Source organism: Salvia miltiorrhiza, chromosome 2 (genome assembly GCF_028751815.1).
Source record: "Salvia miltiorrhiza cultivar Shanhuang (shh) chromosome 2, IMPLAD_Smil_shh, whole genome shotgun sequence".
In the NCBI taxonomy this organism is placed as follows: Eukaryota; Viridiplantae; Streptophyta; class Magnoliopsida; order Lamiales; family Lamiaceae; genus Salvia; species Salvia miltiorrhiza.
The window spans coordinates 2,956,293-2,980,823 of NC_080388.1; the positions used below are offsets into that span (position 1 = coordinate 2,956,293).

The window sequence follows — 24,531 nt, forward strand, 5'->3', positions numbered from 1 at the left end:
TGGGTTCGAATCCTGAAGGGAGCAAAAAATTTATTATTTTCGGATGCATTAAATTTAATAGCGAATGCATTAATTTATATAGTAGATGCATTGATTTTAATGGTTCTTATGTTCTCACGATAAGTGTGGTTCTCACTATAACCGCACCCTATATATATATATATATATATATATATATATATATATATAATGTAAATCACATTATTTTTTTCATCATATTTTTCCTCAAAAGTAAGTTTCTTAATATTCGTGTCCAAAAAAATTAAACTTATTCTAATAGGACGAACGGAATATATACAAAGGATCATTATTCATTAAAAAAATTATTATACTAATATATAAAATACTCTCTCCGTCTCTTGGTTCCATTTATCTTGGCGCACTTTTATTTTAGTTTGTCCTATTTGTAATGACAATTTTCAAAAGTAATATATGGTCCATACTTTCTCTACACACATCAAATAAGCGATCCCTAGCTACACACTTTACACTTTTAACTTTTTATTCTTAATATCCGTGTCCAAATCAAATATGTCAAGATAAGTGTGACGGAGATAGTACTACTCTATTTGTTAGGTGTGAAAAGTGGAAAACTGAAAAGATGAATAAGAGAAAAAATCCCTGTCATATAAGAAAATGTATTAAGTTAGTTAGAACGACTCAAGAAGAAATACGAATCAAGCTAATCGAAACGAAGGAATTAAAAGATAATTAAATAAAGGGTTAATAATGTTTTATGTCCTGAACTTTCAGTGTTTTCTGTAAAATATCACGAACTTTCATTTTCTCCTAAAACCTGAAATTTAAGTTTTTCCTATAAAATATTCCGTTAAACAAAATCTGATGACAGAATGATGAAAAAAAAAAAACTCGCGCTTTCCAATAATGGTGGTTCATAATATATTTTTCTAATAATGACGATTTTCAAAATATTTCATTCGGCGATAAAAGTCATCTTTTCGTCATCAAATTTTGTTTAACATGATATTTTATGAAAAAAATGGAAAATTTGAATTTTTTTAAATATAAATAAAATTTTAAAATATTTTATTAAAAATGCTGAAAGTAAAATACTACTAGTATTAACTCTTGAATAAATAAATAAAGTACGCCCAGAATCACACCATGCGGATGCGATAGCGTGCACACAGATTATAGTAAATTTAAGGACAAGGGAGTAAAAACGCATCATTTATTGTCGCATCTCTATCATTTTATTCACTGATATTCCCACACAATCTCATCAGTCCCTCCCGCACCGTCCGATTACAATCATGTCTCATCAAACGGCCACAAATTTCCCCTTTCTTAAAATAGCAGAACAGCCTTAAAAACGACGCCGTCCTTTCAAAACTTGCACGAAAAGCTACCGTACAGTCTGCAGCAACGGCCACCGCCACCTGTTGCCGCCACCTCTCTCTCTCTCTCTCTCTAGTATATAATCTCACCTGCGCACAATTGTTAGAAAACATCTGATCAATTTTCTGATTTTCATTCATAGAGATTAGAGCAAAATGGAGAAGGAATTTGAGTTTCAACAGGCATTGCCAATCAGCGGCGAAGCCTCCGCCTCAGCCTCCGCCGCCTCCATAGACGAGGCTTACTTCAGCGGAATCTGCGCTGGCCTCAGTTTCCGCTCACTGCTCGCCGCCGGTTCTCCAGATCCACTCAAACCGCCGGAAACCGAACCGCTCTTCTCCTCCGACGACGGCGCCACTCCCCTCTACAACTTCTTCGCGGAAACGGCGCCGTCTCCACTCCGCCACCAGCTGCCAGGCCTCCTCTCCTACGAGCCGCCGCAGAACGCCGCTGCCATCGATTCTCCGGCGCCGAACCCTAGATCGGAGGTGGATCCGAGCGGGAAGCGGCCGCGGCGGAGGCAGCCGTGCAGGCTGAGCGACAAGACGCACTGCCTGCGGAAGCTGCTCCCCGGCGACGAGAAAATGGACATGGCGACCGTGCTGGAGGAGGCGTACAAGTACATCCGGTTCCTCCAGTCGCAGGTCAGCGCGCTGCAGTGCATGCCGTGCCGGAGCGCCGACGACGGCGCGGCGACGAACGCCGCCTTCGGCGGAGATCTGCCGAAGCTGAACAGGCAGCAGCTGCTTCAGGTGGTGACGAACTCTCCGGCGGTGCAGGCGCAGCTCTGCGCCGAAGGCTGCTGCGTTTACGCGGCGGAGCAGCTGCTTCTGATGAAGAAGATTGCTGATCAGAAGGCGGCTCTGATTGATCAGGAGGTGATGTACGGCTCCTCTAACCCTAGTCTCTTTAATTCGTGATTGTGATTGAAATAGGGCGGCCTCGCATATGCGCTGATTTTGGGGATGAATGTTTCTGAGATTTCCTTCATCTCTCTGTCTATTTTTTTTAGATTTTGGAGTTCTTCAGAAAATTTTCGGCAATAGTGATCGTAAATATAATGAATCTTGAGATCAATCTTGAATTAGTTTAGTTTAGAAAAGTTGAAGGAGAATTATGAGCTGTGATTGAATTCAAATGGCTTTCTAAAGGTGATTAGTGTTTTTTTTTCTTTTTTCTTTTCTTTTTTGCACAGTTTATGGAAACGATGAGACGTGGATCTTAGAAGGGTTTTTTTTATATTTATAAATAAATCTGGTGACAAACAAAATAGTAGTAATACTTTAATTACGATATTTGGGATATGAAATTCGCATCATATACATAATTGCAAAAAATGAAATACAAAGATTGTCAACATTTCACCAGCTAAATAAATGTTCCATATATATAGTTGTGCTCATTGCACAGATTTTTTGTCTTAATTGCTACTTTTGAGGCATTTTGCCTTCGTGTCATTAATTAATTTTGCAACATGTTTGAATCATTTAACATTGATGAAAAGAGAGATTTTTTTTTCTTCATATTTTTGCAATGAAAACACATTCAAAATAAATAGAAGTAAATTTAAAAATAGTGGACTCGGATTTAAGAATTTTAATTTTAGATATTAATTATGCTACTACTATTATGTATATATATGTATATATATATTACTCCCTCCGTCCCATATATATGGGCTTGTTTTCTTTTCTCGGATGTTCCATTTATATAGGCCTATTTCTATAAAAAAAAAGTAATGTTTTTTTATTTATTTACTATTGTATCCTTATTTAATTTTTTAATTTACTCCAACTTTAATATATCATTGAATAATAAATATGAGCATATTAGGAAGTTTATTTATATATTTGTATTTTCAACGATTTTTTTTAATCTTTGTGAAAATCTCAAACAGCTCATGTATTATCTAACCATCTATATAAGTCAATGAAAATATTGTTGGGAAATCAGTTCCCCATCCAAACTTGGTAGAAACAAGAAATAAGAATAAAACTAGACACAATTTAACAACACAAGAATTTAACGTGGAAACTCCAAATCCGGAGAAAAAACCACGACACACTGAAAAATTACTATATGATAATTTTCTACAATCACACAGTATTTCTCACCCTCTCGACTCACAACCACTACACTCTTACAAGCCTTTGAAAACCTCTCACCCCTCTAAAACAAAGAGTAAGGAATTTCAAACTAGAAGTAATCACAAGACTAAAGGTAGTGATTGGTGCTTTGGTTGTGTTGGGGATACTCTTTCAGGCTGCTATGCATGCTCAATTTATAGGCAAAGATCAAGCCTCCAAATGAATAGTTAAGTTGCAGATTGTTGAAATTGTTGGTAGCAAAGTTGGAATGTTGAGCTGCCCTTCTTTGACTAACAAATCCCCACTTTCATTTTAACACTATTCCAACAATCTCCACCTTGTTAAAAATGAAAGAAAAACACCATTGTCTTCACCGACAATTATGATTCTTATCACAAAGAACCATCATCCTCAAAAGAGAATAAACCTACTCCACCAAATGAGTAGAACACTTAGAATAAACCATTCTAAGAATTTTACTTCGGCACATGTCGAAAAAACCTTGCTGAAATTTTTGGTGCAACCTTCTAGCTTTTGGCCCTCCTAGAAGTCATCAGCCATCGACATACTTTTCACCACACACCTGCATCCATGCCAAAAAACCATGCACATGTGGTCCAACTAACATCGTCACATCCTCTATCATGGCCATTGGACATGCCATAAGGATATTCATGTCCTCAAAGGACATCATCAAACACGATGTTAGCTGATTGTTCGGAGCTTTCTGCCGAATCCGCTCCACCTTGACAAGCTCCACCTGGACAGTTTCGCTTTGTATGGCCGGGTTTTCCGCACCTCCAACAAACAACGCCCTTGGAGTCTTTCTTCCTCCCTCTGCTAAAGGCCACCATTGCTGAATTTTCCGATGAAGTACGTCCTTCACTCATCAGCCTTCTTTCTTCCAAAAGAAGTTTGCCCGTGACTTCAGCAAAGACCAGAGTTTCCTTCCCATAAACTAATATTGGCTTCATGTGTTCATAGGAACGTGGAAGAGACAAGATGAGTCTCAACGCCTTATCCTCATCTTCAATTTTTGCTCCAATACTCTCCAGTTCAGAGATAATGCCATTGAGAATACTCAAGTGATCTGAAATCTTCACACCTTCATCCATCCGTAAGGTATGAAATTGTTCCTTCAAATACAACCGATTCGAGATGCCTTTTGCTTGGTACAAAGCTTCCAGCTTTTCCCAAAGCTCCTTCGCACTCGAAATCCCATGTACATTTGCAAGTATATTCTTGGCCAAGCAGAGACGAATTGTGCTTGCCGCCTTCAGATCCAGATCCTCCCAATCTTCATCACTCATACCGGACTTGTTGTTTGTGTCATCATCTGCACCGGGCTTTTTGACTGCACCAGGACTTCCTTTTAGGGCCTTGTGTAACCCAGATTGTATCAGCACATCCTTGACTTGCACTTGCCACAAGCCAAAATTTATTATTCCATCGAATTTCTCCACGTCGAACTTCATTTGGACTTGAAGTTGACTTGACGTACCGCTTCTCCACCAAAATGAACAGCCGTCTCGCAAGAGACACCCCCGCCCGGATCTTTCTCAAGAAATCCTTTCTGATGTGGAAGATCAGACAATGCTGCAACCACAGAGCATACTTGGAATATCAAGAGACCTCAACCAGGCTCTGATACCAATTGTTGGGAAATCAGTTCCCCATCCAAACTTGGTAGAAGCAAGAAATAAGAATAAAACTAGACACAATTTAACAACACAAGAATTTAACGTGGAAACTCCAAATCCGGAGAAAAAACCACGACACACTGAAAAATTACTATATGATAATTTTCTACAATCACACAGTATTTCTCACCCTCTCGACTCACAACCACTACACTCTTACAAGCCTTTGAAAACCTCTCACCCCTCTAAAACAAAGAGTAAGGAATTTCAAACTAGAAGTAATCACAAGACTAAAGGTAGTGATTGGTGCTTTGGTTGTGTTGGGGATACTCTTTCAGGCTGCTATGCATGCTCAATTTATAGGCAAAGATCAAGCCTCCAAATGAATAGTTAAGTTGCAGATTGTTGAAATTGTTGGTAGCAAAGTTGGAATGTTGAGCTGCCCTTCTTTGACTAACAAATCCCCACTTTCATTTTAACACTATTCCAACAAATATTTGATTAATTTGTAAATTTTTCTTTTCTTCTTCTAACTTTTTGTGTTGTATCACGTATTAATCAGTTAAAATATTCAAGTTCGATAATCGAGTGTAAAGAGTGGATATATTTCTTATTATAACTCATCTTGATGTCAACTTGCTTGCATTATTTGTTTCACCCAAGATGAGTGTAAAGTGATCGGTGGTTTGCTTTATTTTTACATGGTAAGAATATGAACACACGATGTATTCTTTGTGAAATATGATGAATTTATCCTAAGAAAAGACCTTTCACAAAATTTGAACCCAATACCAAGAATTCATTCATCAAATTAATTCATCAAATTAATGAATCCATCGGATTTCGCTCTTCATTTGTAAGCACCGTTGATATTTAGTCAAAATCACTATTTTTCCACTTTTGAATATCATGTTTTATTATAACAACTCAAACTTTTTTACCATCATCATCAAATTTATTAATCACTCAAAATATACAATCATATACCAATTTGTTCTCGAAATTTATTTTACAATTTGTAAATTTGATGATCTTGTTAACGATTCATGATGTATTACATCAAAAAAATGTTAATATTAGATTGATTCTTAGTTCTTAATATCTATTTTATTTCTCCAACCACAAGGTCCAGAACGTGATATGAACATACATAATATTCTGTGCCCCATTTTAATAGATCTTAAAGCTTGAACACGAATGTTAACCCATTTCACTAGATCCCATTTCACTAGATCATAAAGCTTGAACACAAATGTTAAGAGAAATAATTTATAACAAAACAGAAGAGAGAATGCAACTTTCTATGATGATGTATTTGTCAAAAGAGTATAAAAACAAGAAAAGAAGATATCTTTTTTAAGTAAAAGAAAGATAATTATTAGTAGCCACAATAACATTTGATAAAAATAATGAGTTGTGTTAGAGTGTTTGTTTTGTATTGATTTTCCATTTCACGAAGTGACCTATTGATGAAGTGCGACGTCCAAATAAGACAATGTGACAAATTGAAACGAGACAGAGTTCTGCTCAACTAAGCTCCCTTCTCATATGGAATTTTTATTTTTGTTTTTGTGAAACGACGTTGTTTAGTGGATGATTGGGAAAAAGTATCTACTTAAGAATCCAGAGACACAAAATATAATATGATTAACCCTTCCTCTTGTACCTCTCTAATCAAATTTTGTCTATGATAAAGTGGGCATAATATTTATATTGTTTCTTCAACAGTTCAACCACACAACGTGATATGAACATACATTTAATAAGCATGTAATAATACAAATTAACTAATAACTCAAGTTCTAACGCTGGGAAAAATTCAGATATAAGGTGTTTCCATGAAGACATGCAAAAAGAGAAGAACTAGAATAAATCAGCACATTACCCGTTCAGACAAATCTTTAATATGATGTTGTCACTAGATGATCGAGCTTTTCATTTGTCGAATTCCCAGATCACACCTCCATCTTCTGTAACGACATTAATCAACACAAACATCAGAGTTGCAATCACAATTCCATAACCATGCTCTCTTCTTCTTTTTTTCTTTTTCTTTTTGACGTATCAATGGCTCAAGACAGCGATTTGGCAGAAGATGATATCATATGGGGTGTTTACTTTGGATGATTGAGTATTTTTATCCTCAAGAGTAGGATTTCTCCAATCCCACCCTTTAAATGGGATATGAATCAAGCAAAACTAGCTTAAATGATAGAAATAATCAAGGGACCTGAGATATCCCAAAGTTTCAATCCATCAACCTTACTATTTTTATCTATCAAGGCTAATCCTTCAAAGTAAACACCCCCTAAATATATCTACGCGTGTATGTTTTGCAACTGAAACAACATATATGGCATTAAGTTGATCAAGAGGTGAGGAAGAGCCATTACCTTTGACCTTCTTGTCTATCCATTTTTCTACGAGCATGCCAGCGCCTATACCACCAACAATGCATCCTCCATAAAATAAAAGATTAAATGTAAGAGATCTGCGGGGAAGGAAATAATACTCGGGAATCTGCCTCAGCCTTTTCCGGGGCCTCTTCTGTGCAGAAACTCCTTCACCAGATACGGGCTCTTGCATAGTTTTCCACTCAAATTCCGATACATTTTTTTCCTCCTTTGCCAATTTTGATAGATCTTTCTCTTCCTTTGCCATCAGTTTGGATCAGAAATTCTGTGGCAAGTTCGATAATGCAACAATTAATAGTATGTAAAACGGGGAAATCACGGTCAAACTACATACAAACAGCCACAAACGTGCAGACAATATCATTTCCCTGCATACCGAGTACCGGAATAAGCATTATTGACAACCAGGGACTCGACCAATGATGGAATACTTGATACTTGAGCGAATAATAACAAACTAAGCAATTCTACTTGTCTATTTAATGCATCTGTCTCGTCTTCCTCAGCAGTTGAACTAAACATAAAGGACTATAAACAACCAAACACACGCAAACAACATCGTTACCCTGCATACGGGGTACTGAAATAAGCATCAAAGCATGATCAACAATCAGGGACTCAACCGATGATAGAATACTCGAACGAATAATAACAAACTAAGCAATCCTAATTTTCTATTCTAATCCGAATTTGATGCATCTTTCTCTTTTTCTGTCATCAGTCTAACTTAGAATTATGGTTCAAATTCAATCATGCAACAATTAAAATGTGTAAAATGGGGAAAATCAGTCGAACTAAACATAAAGAGCTACAATCAACCATAACTCATGCAAACATCACTCCCCTGCATAGCTAGTACTGAAAATAATGGGAACTCAAACCAATAATGGGAAAACTCAAGCAAATAATAACAAACTAAGCAGTTCTAGTTTTCATTTCCAATCCAATTTTGATGCATCTTTCTCTAGAATTATGTTTCAAGTTCAATCATGCGACAACTGAAGTACGTAAAACAGGGAAAATGCACTCGAACTTAACATAAGGAACTACTAACAACCAAACACACGCAAACAGCAGCATACCTAGTACTGAAAATAAGCATGGCTGAACAAGGAACTTGAACCAATGATGGAAGTACTCAGGCAAAGAAACAGCACGCCAAGAGAATGTAGTTTTTGCAAGAAATCACACGGCAATTTGAAAGAAAAACTCGAATTTGTCAAACCATGAGGTGAAAGGCGGACATTCAGAAATTTATAGCATCCAATGTTCATCCATTCATAATCATCTCAAAGATCAAAATCAACGGAAATGCGACGAATCGGTTAGGTGGAATACAACGTGAAATTCATCTATCTATGACAAAAATAACTCCACAAACTGGGGAAGATCTCGATATGCATGGAATACGCTCTGATTCAATTGAAAAAAAGGCAATATCATAATTTGAAGCCGCATAATTTGGAAATCCACTGGCTTGCGTCGCGAACATGCGATTAAGGTAGCGGCGTTAAACACACTAAAATACAATTTGTTGAAATCGGAAGAAAGAAAAGAGGTTACCGGAGCTTATACACCAGGTACGCCGGCGCCGGCGCCGCCGTCTCAGTCTCTACCGTCGCCGGAATGAATGGGAATTTGGGGTTTTGGAGTAGGGTTTAAGTGAATGAAATAAAGGAACAAATCAAAACAAGCTGTTGGTACCCGATTAGTAGGGATGTCGGGTGGGTCGGGTCGGGTTTAATTAATCAAACCAAAATCTTTAACTAATGGGACAAATAGCAAATAGTCCCCTGTCGTAGAATCCCCTAACACATTTATCTCTATATATCTTTTAATTGTGGGCGATTAGCCCCTCAACATCTCATAAAGAGTGCAAAAATTCTCCTATTTCTGATGGATACTTAACACCGTTAAATATTTTTTAATTTTCTTTATTTCTTATTTCATTATAATATTTGTTAAGCAAAATACACTCCTACAAATATTTCTACACAAACATCAACCTTAATTAATAATTAATAACTATCATTAAATATAAATTCATATTTTTTGGAATAATCGACGAATACCCAAAGATTAAAATATGCTCATGCAATTGCTTCTATTTATTTCTCCAAGAAGCTTAATCCATTGACCATGATATCCAAGTGGTATGATAGAGAAAAATACGTAAAAGCTTATGAGCACACAATGTTACATATTTTAATCTTTACATACTCGTCAATTGTTCCCAAAAAATATGATTTTATATTTAATGATAGTTGTTAATTATTAATTAAGGCTGAGGTTTGCGTAGAAATATTTGTGGCAATGTATTTTGCTTAACAAATATTATAGTGAAATAAGAAATAAAGAAAATTAAAAATATCTAACGGTGTTAAGTATTCATCAGAAACAGAGAGTTTTTGCACTCTTTATGAGATACTGAGAGGCTAACAGCTCATAATTAAGAGATAAGAAAATAAATGTATTAGAGAGTTGTTTGATAGGGGACTATTCGCTAGTTCTCCCTTAACTAATCCAACATGGTTTATAGTCATGCACTGAAACCGAACCGATTACTCATTATTGAAACGGTTAATTGAATACCGAATTGATTAAATATGATTCCCCCTACAAAAATAAAAGAAAGAAGAATTGATTAATTATGATTCTATATTTGGTTAACTGAAAATTCGAAAAATAAAATAAAAGGCCCAATTGTTAGGGAGGTAAGTAATCTCAATTGAAATGTTATTCTTTAGAAAAATATTTCGTTGAAAATATTATATTTTGTTGGGTCTCGGAGGGTCAATGAACATGTCATGTATGGGGAGGGGAAATGCATCTGTAGGCTATTTTTCAAATTCCTCTCAATTGTTAGGGAGGTAAGTTATAATTTTTGTAAACTTAGTTGTGGTCATTCAATGTTCAAATGAGATAATACTCACAAGTTAAATTTGTTCTTTCGAACTCCAAATGAGATTATTCTCGGAGCCCAAATTATAATATTTGAAGCTAATAATGCATAAAAGTTTGCCAATATTTTTTCAAGTTCCATACAAAATGATGTTTACAAGTTAGATATAATGTTAGAAGCTCCAAATCATATAATCTCACAAGTCCACTTTGATTTTTAAAGCTCTAGATAGTGATGTTAAAAAAATTGACACATAAAAATTTATTTTTTGTATTTTAAGGTCTACACGAGATGATGCTCAAAAGTCTAGTATTCAAACGTTAGATGACGTCTTTCGGACTTTAGATGATCATATGGTCCTAAAGGGTTCAGACAAGATGGTGCTAAGATGAAATAAAATCTATAATCTTATTTCGACCTTTTTCAAAACATTATTAAATAAAAATTTATATCAAAAGAATATTTGTTATTCTTATTTATTATTTTAACAAAAGTTAACATTTAATTGAGAAATATGGTTCACATTCGATTATATTACCTCAAATTAAACATATTTAAAAATAATTTATATATAAACAATTACTTATATAAAAATAATATTATATAATTTAAATAATAATTTAAAATAATTTACCGTCGAATTTCGACGGATTACACGCTAGTTATGTTTATACATAGTATGTATGAAAAGATTTATCTTATTCAATTAAGCAACTTGGAATCATAAATACAAATCTCAACTCAATTTAACTATCATATATTTGTAATAAATTCACACATGGGTTTAGAATCAAATCAAAGTTACAGGAAACATAAAGGAAAAAAACACAATATTATCAAATCAAAGATATAGAAAACATAAAGGAAAAAAAACATAATATATATAATCTACTTTTCATTAATTAGCTGTGAAGACATTACATTCCAAAATCTTGTCTTATATAGCAAAGCAAATTACTTTAAAAAAATTTATTCAACTCTTGAAGATATAAAATCTCATGCGTTTTTACCAACATTTTTATCATCACTGAATAAGAAAAAATACCTAACCTGCAGTAGCAATACTACCTCTTTGTTGGTTTATACCCTACTTTTCTCTTAAGAAAAGAATTAAAAATAAGGTAAAAGTAGGCATAAAAGCAAATACATATAAGAATATTCAAATCCCAATTCTAGATTATATATATACTTTCTGCTTCTACAAATTCATATGAAATCTCACGTTTCTTGTCATAAAAGAGCAAAAATCTCTCTACAATTACAAATAAAGTTTTGTCCAAGAAAATGAAGACAAAAATCTTGGGTATTTCTGCATGTATTTTGATCGTGGTATTGGATGTCATTGCGATGGTTCTTGCAATGAAGGCTAAGGAAGCTCAAAACCATGTAATTTTTTTAAAGAAAAATTCCATGTCTAGTTGAGTTTTGTTTTATTTTATTTATATATTTATTTTCCAATCTTTGGTGTCATATTTCATATTTCACTCATCAGGTGAAGCATATGAGGATGTGGATATTCGAGTGTAAAGGGCGAAGCCACGATGCGTTCGTGTTAGGCGTGGCTGCGGCCGTGCTTCTTAGCGCGGCTCATATTCTTGTGAATTTGCTAGGGTTGTTGGGCGCCACCGGGCGAGATGAGTCGCAGAAACCTTCACCGCCGAGCAAGAAGTTCTCCAAGGCGTTCTTTCTTTTGATATGGTATTAAAAAAACATCTTTCAATTCCAATTTTTTGTTGCACCCCTCGTCGTCCGTTTTGAACCTTGTATCTTGACTTTTGAGTCGCATCTTTCGTGCATTTTTGAATAAATCTTTAAGAAATAAATATTTGAAATAAGTGGATTCCCCTTTTTTTTTTTGGCACCCCTCGTCTGTTTTGAACCTTGTATCTTGATTTTTGAGTCGCACACCCTTCGTGCAATTTTTGAATAAATCTTTAAGAAAGAAAATATTTGAAATAAGTCGTCATCTCTCGATTCCTTTTTTTTTTCCTTTGCATTGTATCTCGATTTTTGAGTTGCACCCTTCATGCATTTTGAAAAAATCTTTAAGAAATAAATTATTCGAATTTCCGATTCCTTTTCTTTTTTGTTTCTTTTGCATCCCTCGTTCGTTCTGAATCTTCTGTCTTGACTTTTCAGTCGCACCCTTCGTACTTTTTCAAATAAATCTTTAAGAAAATATTCTAATCGATTCGTTTTTTTTTTTTTTTTTTTTTTGCACCCCTCGTCCGTTCTGAACCTTGTATCTTGACTTTTGAGTTGCACCCTTCGCATAATTTTGAATAAATCTTAAATAGGAAAAATATTCTAAATAGATAGGATCATGTATGTTCAAATCATTAAAGAACTAAGTTGGCCTTCTCTCTCCCTCTAGGATCTTCTATGTGGTTGGTGTGACAATGTTGGTGATTGGGACAAGATCAAATGAAAAGAAAGGAATATCATGTGGCTTCACATACCACAACTTTCTACCCAAAGGAGGCATTCTCTGCGTGGTTCATGCCATCTTATCTCTTGCATATTATGTTACTTCTTCTGCTCCCCTCTACACGTCCACTTAAACTGGTCTCGACTATTGTGAATACGACAAATTCTTCTGTATGATCGTCTGCACGGTGTGGAAAATCGTATAAGAGACCTCCTCATCGTGAATTTGGATTTTTCCTTGTTAAGAAAAAATTAATTGTATACTACTAAATGGGAGTTTCATAGTTGTATGTTTTTCAGTTATCTCAAGTCCTTTTGATCGCTGTAGTAACATAATTTTCAATTAATACGAAGTCAAGTGGAATATGTAAAAGTAGAATGTTTGAATTAATTGAATTGTCATCCAATTGAATCGGATGGATCTTTTTACTCTTACTAGGTTATTATTAAATTATAATTTGAACTTTAACGTGATTTACAAATATTACAAATATAATTTGTATTTATATCCGTTATTTGCTTAGTAGACCGAATAAAAATGTTCAATATCATAAATATAATCTCTACACATTAATTTCAATCAGCGTTTTTAGCCTAAATTTACAAATATAATAAGAACTTATATATGTCATTACTTTGTAGTCAAACCAAAAATTTAATATTATAAATATAAACAGTAAGACCAAAATTTTGACTTGAACTATTAAGTAAACAACAAATATAAATACAAATTATATATGTAATATTTTAAATTTTGAGCTAATTTGAATTATAAATAAAATCATTATGTGGTAAAAACTCATATTATAATTTAAGAATAATTCATTACTTATTAATTAATATTGAGACGGATCTATGTGTTCTAGTGTGGGGGCACGCATGCCCCCGTAATTTTTTTAAGTAATTATATACATATTTATATATTTTTATATATTTAAATAAAATATATATTAAGTAAACTCTCAATTCGCAATACATTAGTTCCACTTACCCATTTCTATTTGTTTATGCAAACGAACTTCACTTCACTTTTTGAATTATTATATCTTGTTTATCTATAAATTGTACTTTTATTCTAATTTTTAACTATAATGTACATTTATTCCATTTTTTTGTATTAACATTATCCCTACAAATTATACACTTATTTTACAATTCTATTTACAATGAGACTTTTTCGTGGACAAATTAACTGAAATAATTTTTTTTAACTTATTTTATATTTATAATTATTTTGTGCCCCATCAAAAAAAAAAAAAAACACTAGATTTGGCATCAATTTAGTTCGAATAGCATCATCTTTTTGCATGTACTCCGTTATCTTAATTTGGTGTAAATCAATTAAATTTTTACATAATTTAAAGTCTTGGGAAGCTCTCGTGCATTTTGACCCAATACAAAAATGCCTAACTTGCAACAGAAATAATCACAAAAACTATAGAAAAAAAAATGTCAAAGTAGGCATACAAACAAAATCAAATCACCCCTCCAATTACACAGATGGGATCATATGTCCCACAATTTAGTGTGTACCACCGTGTACCATTCTTAATTTGTTATAATTTTTAATTATATATTCTTTAATTTTAATTTATTATGATTTAATATAATAAAAAGATAATTAACAAGGGTTCACTCATCCAATTAGGGTTTATAATTATTTTTTTTATATTTATTTGAATTAATAATTGATTATTTAGGTTCATTAATTCAAATTCAGGGTATATAATTTTTTAAAATTTCAATTTTAACGATAAATGTTAATTAGAGTTCATAATATAATAATAATTTTTATTTTTTTATAAAAAACAATTATAAAATAAATAAATTAAGAGTGATGCACAATGGTAAACACTAAATAGTGGGACATAGGATCCCATCCGCCAATCACATCACTTTAATTAAATTCATTTGTTTTCCCTAAAAAATCTCATTTAATTTGATCATATGTCTCATTTGAATTTACGATAAGTTTTATTTACTTAATATATTTCTCGCTTTATGTGCAAAACTTTATTTTATTTTTAAAAAATCTTATTTACTTTTGCAAATTTATATAATAACTATTGCAAATTTATATAATTAACTAATCATTGAGTTTTATTATTAACTAATTAGTTACAAAATTATAGCTTTTCCAAAACTAATAACCGGGACTAAAAAAAACTAATATTCGAAAAAAATGAAAACCTGAACTTACTGTTTGACTGAGTACTTTTGTCTTTTTCTTTGGCAGGCATTATTAACTAATTAGTTACAAAATTATAGCTTTTCAAAAACTAATATCCGAAGAAATAGAAAATTTTGACCGACTACTTTTTTCTTTTTCTTTTATCTTTTATCTTTTAATATATTTTATCTTTTACTATATGGAGTATTCTATAAGTGAAACTCTTCTTTTTCACTTTTGTACCTTACTTCAGATCTAATCTCTCTTTCTTCACATTAAATCTCACCGCCGATTAAGGATGATGGCCAGAAGAGCTGTTGTTTCTGCAATTGATCTCATTCATCGAAGAGGATTTCTCAATCGATGGTCACAGCATCAATCGGGTATTCTCTCTCCTATGTTCTCTCTCTTCTCTTCCGAGGCTTTTCAACCTAAGCGGTCTAGAATCGATTTCAGTTGTGTTAAAGAAGTAGACGATGTTATTCAATTGTTTCAAAAAATAAAGAGTATGCGGCAAGAGCCTTCTGTTCTCCTGTATAACAAACTCATGAGTGTTAGTGTAACGATTGAGCAGTACTCTTTTGCCCTTGATGTGTTCGATGAAATGCTTAGGATGGGTGTCCCAGTTAATAATTACACAATGAGTATTGCTGTCAACTGTTGTTGTCTCTTGAAAGATATATATTCTGCTTTTTCTATAATGGGATTCTTTCTCAAGAGAGGTCACGAACCAAATGTCGTGACTTTCAGCACTCTTATAAAAGGGTTATTCTTAGTTAATAAGGAGGCTGAAGCCGTGAAACTGTTCGAAAAGATTTTGGATTTAAAACTTTGCGAGCCAGATGGTATTATGATTCTGCACGTGATTGATGGGCTGTGCAAAAATGGACAGGTCATTGAAGCCCATGATTGGCTTCATAGATTAGAAAGTAGTGGGTGGAGTCCCAACCATTACACTTATAGTGCACTAATTGATGGATTTTGCAAGGGCGGAATGGTGGACAATGCCTTCAAGGTTCTAACCAAAATGGTTGGGAAGGGTATTTTACCTAATGTGGTCACTTATAGTTCCATGATTAATGCATACTGTAAGGAAGAAAAGATGGAAGCGGCTGAAAATATGTTGGAAATAATGATGCAACAAAATATTTGTCCGGATGTCTTCACTTATTCTTCGCTTATTGAAGGGCTCTGCTTGAAGGGTGAAATTGGAAGAGCGAAACAGTTACTTGAGTCCATGGTAGAGAGAGGCCTTAAACCCGATATTGTTAACTATAGCACCTTGCTAAATGGATATTGTAAGAAGGGAAGCGTGGATGAAGCTTGGCTTATTTTTCTTGAAATTCGCGATAAAGGTCTCGAGCATAATGTGCAAACTTATAGTACATTATTGGATGGGTTGTTGAAGCGTGGGATGGTTGATGAAGCTCTGCTTCTGCTGTCCGAGATGGTGGAGAAGGGTATCTCGCCTAATGTTGTCACATGCAGCATATTGATAGATGGATATTGCTCGCTTGGCGAGATGGTTAGAGCTAGACAGCTCTTCGATTCAATGCCAAAGAGGGGAATCAAGCACAATATATTCACCTATTGTATCTTGATTAAGGGATACTGCAAGGCGGGAAACCTTGATGAAGGGTGGCGTTTCTTCGATGAAATCTCGCGTGTAGGTCTCAAACACTCGACCGTGTCATACACCACGATGATGCATGGGCTAATATGCCTAAGTAGTTTTTCAGATGGGTGGAAGCTTTTCCAAGATATGGAAGCTCAGAATCTACATCCGAATCTCTACACCTACACCATCTTATTGGACGGCTTGTGTAGGATCCGTCGGATTAATGAGGCGTTGACATTTTTTAGGTTGATGGAGGCGAAAGGCATGAATCCTGATATAGTTTTGTACAGTGTTCTGATCAACGGCTTGTGCAGGGACCAAAGACTTGATGAAGCTATAAGGCTCTTCAACCATCTCCCTTCCAAGGGCTTAAATCCGGACGTACAAATCTACAACGTTATGCTCAACTCCCTCTACAAAGAAGGGCGCGAAGGGGAGGCTAGGAGGTTGATGGAGGAGATGGATAGGAGCGGCTGCGCGCCTAATCGCGTGACGTTCAATATTATTGTGTGGAATCTGGTAAAGAGCAAAAAGGTGCATGCGGCGATTCCTTTCTTGGAGGAAATGTGCAGGAGAGGATTCGTGGTTAATTCCGTGATCATTTATGCTTTGCGTGATGAACTAAGAATTAGAGAAGGTAAAGATGAGAAATTGCAAGAGATTGTTGAGAAAGTTTGTGCTCAAAATTGAGAGAGGTCTCAATCTACTCTCAGCTTTTCTCTTGTCTCTTAACGCTTGGATTATTCAAGAGTTGTGTACGTTACCAAGGTAATTTTTCTTTTGGCATTGTAAATGCAAATGCTTTTGTACGTTTAAAAAAAAATGTTGTGGATGTTTACATTCGCTGCTAGTAATTTTGCTTTTGGCATTGGAATTTTTCTTGGAGATGGTTAACGACTTGAATTGACGTTTAAATCGTGAGAAATTGTGCAAATCATGATATCCTCTCGTTGCACACACATTTAAAGTGAATTTCCTTAACAGTGTGTCTAAATTTTTTTACTGCGAAGATGCCTTTGTGTAAGGGCTACATTGGTGTCCCACGGGAACACAGCCGGGAGCACAGAGCTGGCTCAGATACGCGGCACCATCGCCTCAGGCTCAGATGAGAAGCGCCACGAAACTTGTAAACAAATCATGATATCCTCTCGTTGCACTCAGGACGATGTCTCATTTAAATCTTTTATTTTTTTCATCTTATTTAATAGATACAACCTTTTTTTATTTTCAAGTAATTATGTGTTAGATAAAATTTGTAGTGTACATCTTGAATTAAAAGCTCATAAAATGACATTTAATTTGATATATAATACTATGTAAACAATAGATTTTAAAATAAGCAAGTTATATTAATTTAAAGTTATAGTAATACATAAAATATTTTATTATTATTATTATTATTTTCCTTGAAAATGTAATGCTATTTTACTTGAAATTGGAACCGTATTTCAGTTTTTTGAAATTATCAAATTATGTATTTTTGAAATAGGATTTTTGAGATTGTTGGTGATGAGATGGATTTGGATTCTTGGTGCTCCAATGACTTGATTTGTAAACTGCTTTAAGGCTTCTGCCTTGGTACCTCTGGTACCGATTTATTTAAGTTTTTCCTTGTTTTTTCTGATTAAAAAAAATCAAATTATGTATTTTATTTACTTTAACGAACATTAATTCAATAATTTCATTTAATTAATTGAATATTAATTGGTTTTAAATTATAAATTACAATAATATGTACGCAAGCTTTCTCAAATTCTCATGCAATCAATTGATTATTAATTAATTCTTCAAATTGTATATTAAAAAATGTACGTACATGTACTTTCTCGGTTTTGGGGCTCTGATGAGAAATGAAAATATGGTGTGAAGTCTGGTTATATCTGTGTGCTATTAATTACTAGTTTCAAAAAATAAAGAGTATGCGGCCAGAGCGTTCTGTTCGCCTCTACAGCAAACTCATGAGTGTTAGTGTAAAGATTGAGCAGTATTATTTTGCCCTTTGTGTGTTCGATGAAATGCTTAGGATGGGTGTCCATGTTGATAATTACATAATGAATATTGCTGTCAACTGTTGTTGTCTCTTGAAAGATATATACTCTGCTTTTGTTGTAATGGGATTCTTTCTCAAGAGAGGTTACGAACCAGATGTCGTGACTTTTAGCACTCTCATAAAAGGGATATTCTTAGTTAATTAGGAGGCTGAAGCCGTGAAACTGTTCGAAAAGATTTTGGATTTAAAACTTTGTGAGCCCAGTGATGTTATGATTCTGCGTGTGATTAATGGTATGTGCAAAGCTGGACAAGTCATTGAAGCTAATGATTGGCTTCATAGATTAGAAAGTAGTGGGTGGAGCCCCAACGTTTACGCTTATAGTGCACTAATTGATGGATTTTGCAAGGATGGAATGGTGGACAATGCCTTCAAGGTTCTAACCAAAATGGTTGGGAAGGGTATTGTACCTAACGTTGTCACTTATAATTCCATGATCAATGCATACTGTAAGAAAGAAAAGATGGAAGAGGCTGAAAATATGTGGTCGTATATTATCATAAAATTATTGCACAAAAACCACTACAAAAAATATTTCGTAGTAAACATTTATGACAATATTCTGTTGATAAAATATTTCCGTAGCAGATTTAATGCAAATTCCATCGCTAATTACTAAATATGTAAGTCGTCGTTAATGTGTCGTTAATTCGTTGTAATTTTATGACAAAATTTTGTTCCATCGTTAATTTCGTCGCAGTTCGATTTTTCTTTTTCTTTTTTTGTAGTAGTGAACTTCCGTGCGCTCCATATAAATTTGGAGCGCATCATGCGCTCCACTTAATTTTTTTGTTTCTTTTGCACCCCTCGTCCGTTCTAAACCTTGTATCTTGATTTATGAGTTGCACCTTTCACGTATCTTTGAATAAATCTTAAATAAGAAAAATATTTGAAATAAATTGGATTATTTATGTTCAAATCAGTAAAGAACTCAGTTGGCCTTCTCTATCTCTCTAGGATCTATGTGGTTGGTGTGACAATGTTTGTGATTGGGATAAGAGAAAAGAATATCATGTAGTTTCACATACCCAAAGGAGGCATTAATTCTCTGCATGGTTCGTGCCATCTTATCGACGAATCTAAAATCTTTTTATTGTTGGGCACAAAATATAAGCATCCTATAAATATAAAATATATTAAAAAAATCTATGAATTTTTTCATTGACTGAAACATTTGCATGATTCACTATCAAAAATCTATTTATTAATAGATACAATCAAACTAGCATTAATCGATTGATCTCCCACACGCCACATAAGCGATTCTTTATGATATTCATTGCAGAAAATACCCTTTCAAACTATATAGTACTCTCTCTGTCCCGACTTTTGGTATCCAGTTGAGAACGGCACGGGTTTTAATAAAGTGATTGATGTGTTGTGAGTGGAATAAGGGTCCCACATTTTATGTGAGAGTTAAAATAATTAAAGTGGAGTAAGACCCCCACCTACTTTTACTAAAAATATAAATGAATATCAAAATGTGGGACGGTCAAAAAAGGAAAGTTGGATACTAAAAGCTGGGACGGAGGAAGTATATATTTATTGGGGATCGAAGGTTTAAAGATTTACTTATTTATTATATACTTTAATCAAATATATAAATTATATATATATATATATATATATATACATATATAGGGGGCGGTTATTCAATAAACCACGCTTATTTTAAGAATGGGCAAATTGCATGAAAATACCCCACTTTTTTCCAAATTTGATTTTTTGACAATCTTTTTTTTTGTTGCAAAAATTTGAACGAGCTTTCAATTTGTTGCAATGTCCGTCCGGCGATACCTTCCATTAAGGCTTTCATTTCATTGCATCAATGTAGTGATATGATAGACATTGCAACAAAAAATTGCATGGAAGGTATCTCCGGACGGACATTGCAACAAATTGAAAGCTCGTTCAAATTTTTGCAACAAAAAAAAAAGATTGTCAAAAAATCAAATTTGGGAAAAAGTGGAGTATTTTCATGCAATTTGCCCTTTAAGAATTACGAACCAGCAAAAATGCATGAATTTTATGTATAACACGCATGAATAAACTGTATAAATGCATGAATTGCGAAAAGTAATTTTTTGCTACCTTTGAGATTCGAACTCAGGACCATGAATTTATCCAACAAGGTGATGAATCAACCGTAGATCTTTATGATCTAAGGGCTGAAAATGGTTCCTAATTTATATTTTAAGAAGCGTTCTTATTTTAGCCTTCCCATATATATATATATATATATATAGTAAACAAAAATATGTAAATAAATTGTAGGGGCACGTGCCCCCATAGTGGCTGATGTGTGTCTGTCTCTAACCCTCTACACTTCTACAGTTCTACTTAAACTGGTCTTGACTATCGTGAGTACACAAATTCTTTTGTGCAATCGTCTGCACGGTGTCGATATCCGTATGAGATACATTCTCATCATTAATTTGGGGTTTTCCTTGTCGTTAGGAAAAAATTAATTGTATAGTACTAAATTTCGTCTAACTAGTAATTTTTTTTGAGATGATCTCCTGTGAAATCGGTTTTTTAAAAAAACTACATTCACAATGACACTACTTCAACATACAAATGATACTTTAAAATAAAAAACCGATTTTAGGGTTTTTTTTTTAAAAAAAAAAACCGGTTTTGCGTTTATGTTGAAGTCCAATTCAACCAAATATTGACATCAGTTTAGTTTGAATAGCGTCATCTTTTTGCATGTACTCAATTATCTTCAGTATTTGAGCTTGATCAAACTTTAGCCTAATCAACTATAATATACTACGAATTACACGTCCTAATTTGGTGTAAATCAATTAACTTTTTACATAATTCAAAGTCTTGGGAAGCTATCGTGCATTTTGACCCAATACTAAAATGCCTAACTTACAACAAAAATAATCACAAAAACTATAGCAAAGTAGGCATACAAACAAAATCAAATCACCCCTCCAATTACCTCATTTTTCAATTCAATTTCGATCTTGGGCCATATCATAATTTCTATGATATATTTGGCTTATTTGATAAGGATGATTATGGTGTATAATATATATATGATACTTTAATACCATGTTTAATTCAGAACACGAAGCCTTTTATAAAGCAAGAGTCGCAAGAATACATAATACAAATCCTATTTGTAATTTATTATTTTGATAATAAATTTAACTACCATAATTTCATCTTCCTATTATAAATTAATATATTAAATTACAAAATTTCAATCTCCTACTATAATTTACATATAAAACAGACAATTTAATATACCTAATCAAACATAATATTCATACTTTATACTATCTCTATCCCATAAAATGACATTTACTTTGCATGATTGATAAGATGTTTGATTGAATATTTTAACCTCAAGAGTAGGATTTCTCCGATTCCACCCTTTCAATGGAAGAGGAGACAAGCAAAACTAGCTTAAATGATAGAAGTAATCAAGGGCTTTTAAATTTATAAAATTTCAATCCATCAAAATAAACAAGTGATTTAACTTTATTATTTTAATCTATCAAGAGTCAAGACTAGGGGTGAGCATTCGGGCGGGTTGGGTTGAAACCGAACCGAAATACCCAACCCGAAACCCAAACCGCCTAAAAAATTTCGAACCAAACCAAACCGTTTGACTGGTCAAAATCGAACCAAACCGAACCGTAAATTTTCGGTTCGGTTCGGTTTGGCCAAAACCGTTTTTTTTTTTTTTTTTTTTTTAAGCTATAAGCAAAAATTAAAGTACTATGAATAAGTAAAAATTACCACATCTAGATAAATCCATTTACTTCTACAATCAAGAGTTTGTAAAAATTAAAGAACAAGCACAGAATAAAAATCTTATGTACTTTTGAATTTAATGTAAAGTGTAAAATTCTAAATTTAATTTTTAAATATTTATTAATTAATTATTTAAAAATAAATATTTATTAATTATATTTAAATCGGGCGGGTTCGGTTTATAAACCAAACTGTTTTTCTCAAACCGAACCCGAACCGTTTTCTGGCGGTTTGAAAATTTTCAAACCAAACCGAACCGTTTTTTCTACATAAACCGAACCAAACCGCCCGATTTGATTCGATTCGGTTCGGTTTAGCGGTTCCGGTTTGGTTTTGCTCAGCCCTAGTCAAGACTAAGGGGGTGTATTCGTTGTGGATTTCCACAGACTTTAAAAAGTCCATAGAATTTAAATTTCATGGAATTCACATAGATTCCAAATGACTTTCAAAGAATTCGTGGTTGGATTTCACCCCGATTTTCACTAATTTTCGAAGACTTTACGGGACAATTCTAGAATTGAATTCCATGAAAACCAACGCCAACGCCCGCTGAGTCCCAGCGACCGCTGGGAATCCAGCGAGCGCTGGGAATAAGTCACGCCCTATATCACAGCAAGTCTTCCATTTTTGCAAAAGTTCCCTCTCCAATAGTTCTTCCAAGTTCATATTTTCCGACTTTTCTCTTCACCGCCTTCATTTTCTGTCTGGCAATGCTCATTTCACACAAAAGTTCTTAAAAACAGCCTATCCTAACAAACACGAACCAGTTTTATTGCATAGAGAAGTCAACTTTATGTGGCAGCGGTGAAAAGATAAAATTACATAAAATTAATGATCACAAGTCATTAATTCTCACAAAGTTGAGCTAATTTACAGCTCATCAACTGATGAAAAAATAAAATCGGATAGGCTTCTTCTTTTAACCAATCTCAGAAGTCACAAGAATTCAATTGATCGCAACGCAGGGAAAAGAAATTAAATTAAGAGATCAAAATGACACCAAACGAGCGTAAAATCATGTGTATATATACATACGTATAAAATGCAGTGGGCGCAAACTTCCTAATCCTCCCCACTAAGATCAGCAAAAAAGCAACAGAATTTGGAGAGACGAGACTGAATAACAACGGTACAATAGCATTTACGCCATGTCCATCACAAGAGATGAACTTATACCGTGTATCGACGAGTAGAGCCGCCGGATACACATCCGGTCGCCGGAGCTGAAGCTGGATTATCGAATAGTTCTCAGGGTTTTAACTAAAGTTAACCAGCGTTCGACACGCACCGAGGAGAGAGAAAGAGAGAGGAGAGAGAGAGATTAATTTGACCGCTGAAATGCAAGGTGAATTAGACATTCAGTAATCCGCTGTACATAGAAACTCACCGCCGCTGTACATAGAAACTCACCAGCGTCCGCTCAAACCCAGCGAGCGCTGGACTTTCTCAACGGGTGCTGAGTTCCGGCGCTTGCTGGCTTCTTGGCCGCGGGCGCTGGAACTCAGCGCTCGCTTAAAATTTCATGGATTTCAATTCTCGTGGTTCTTGGCCGGATTTCGTCGTGTGTATTTTTTGGATGAAATCCATGAAAGTCATTCCGGATTTTAAGTCAATGGAATAACGAATACACCTAGATTTGTATGGATTTTAAAAAGTCTGGAACGAATACACCCAGATTTATATGGACTTTTAAAAGTCTTGAACGAATACACCCAGATTTCTGCAGACTTTTAAAAGTCTTGAACGAATACATCCAGACTTTTAAAATCCACAGAAATCCATTAAATTCCACAACGAATACACCCCCCTAAGTAATTGCCGAAAGTATGCTTACTTTCTTTTTTCGTCTGGCCCACAAGAATATACACAATCCATTTTTGAACATGATCTCACCACTATGGCCCACCATTATTTCTACACTCCACCCACAAAAGTTGATAGCACACGACCTTGGCGCACGTATGTGCGCGGGCCGCGGGCTGTGGTCGATTGGATGGCTGAATAAAGTTAAAGTTTATCTTTATTTCTTTTATCTTGTTAAGTTATTTCTTTGTGTTGGGTTATTATTATTTTAGCTGTTAAGTTATTTCTTT

The 24,531-nt window shown here is 34.2% G+C and overlaps 2 protein-coding genes and 1 pseudogene across 2 annotated transcripts; all 3 read left to right on the forward strand.

The window, feature by feature from the left end:
- Positions 1-11,587: 11,587 nt before the first annotated feature.
- LOC131012636 (protein VASCULATURE COMPLEXITY AND CONNECTIVITY-like) lies at positions 11,588-13,263 on the forward strand. The gene is made up of 3 exons (XM_057940620.1): positions 11,588-11,788; positions 11,895-12,100; positions 12,777-13,263. The coding sequence occupies exons 1-3, from the start codon at positions 11,687-11,689 to the stop codon at positions 12,961-12,963; spliced, it is 495 nt and encodes a 164-aa protein (XP_057796603.1). The 5' UTR covers positions 11,588-11,686; the 3' UTR covers positions 12,964-13,263.
- A 1,982-nt stretch (positions 13,264-15,245) lies between these two features.
- Positions 15,246-17,507, forward strand: LOC131012637 (pentatricopeptide repeat-containing protein At1g12620-like). Its single transcript, XM_057940621.1, has one exon. The coding sequence runs from the start codon at positions 15,298-15,300 to the stop codon at positions 17,305-17,307; it is 2,010 nt and encodes a 669-aa protein (XP_057796604.1). The 5' UTR covers positions 15,246-15,297; the 3' UTR covers positions 17,308-17,507.
- Positions 17,508-18,124: 617 nt separating this feature from the next.
- LOC131007834 (pentatricopeptide repeat-containing protein At1g62680, mitochondrial-like) lies at positions 18,125-19,286 on the forward strand (annotated as a pseudogene).
- The last annotated feature ends 5,245 nt before the right edge of the window (positions 19,287-24,531 follow it).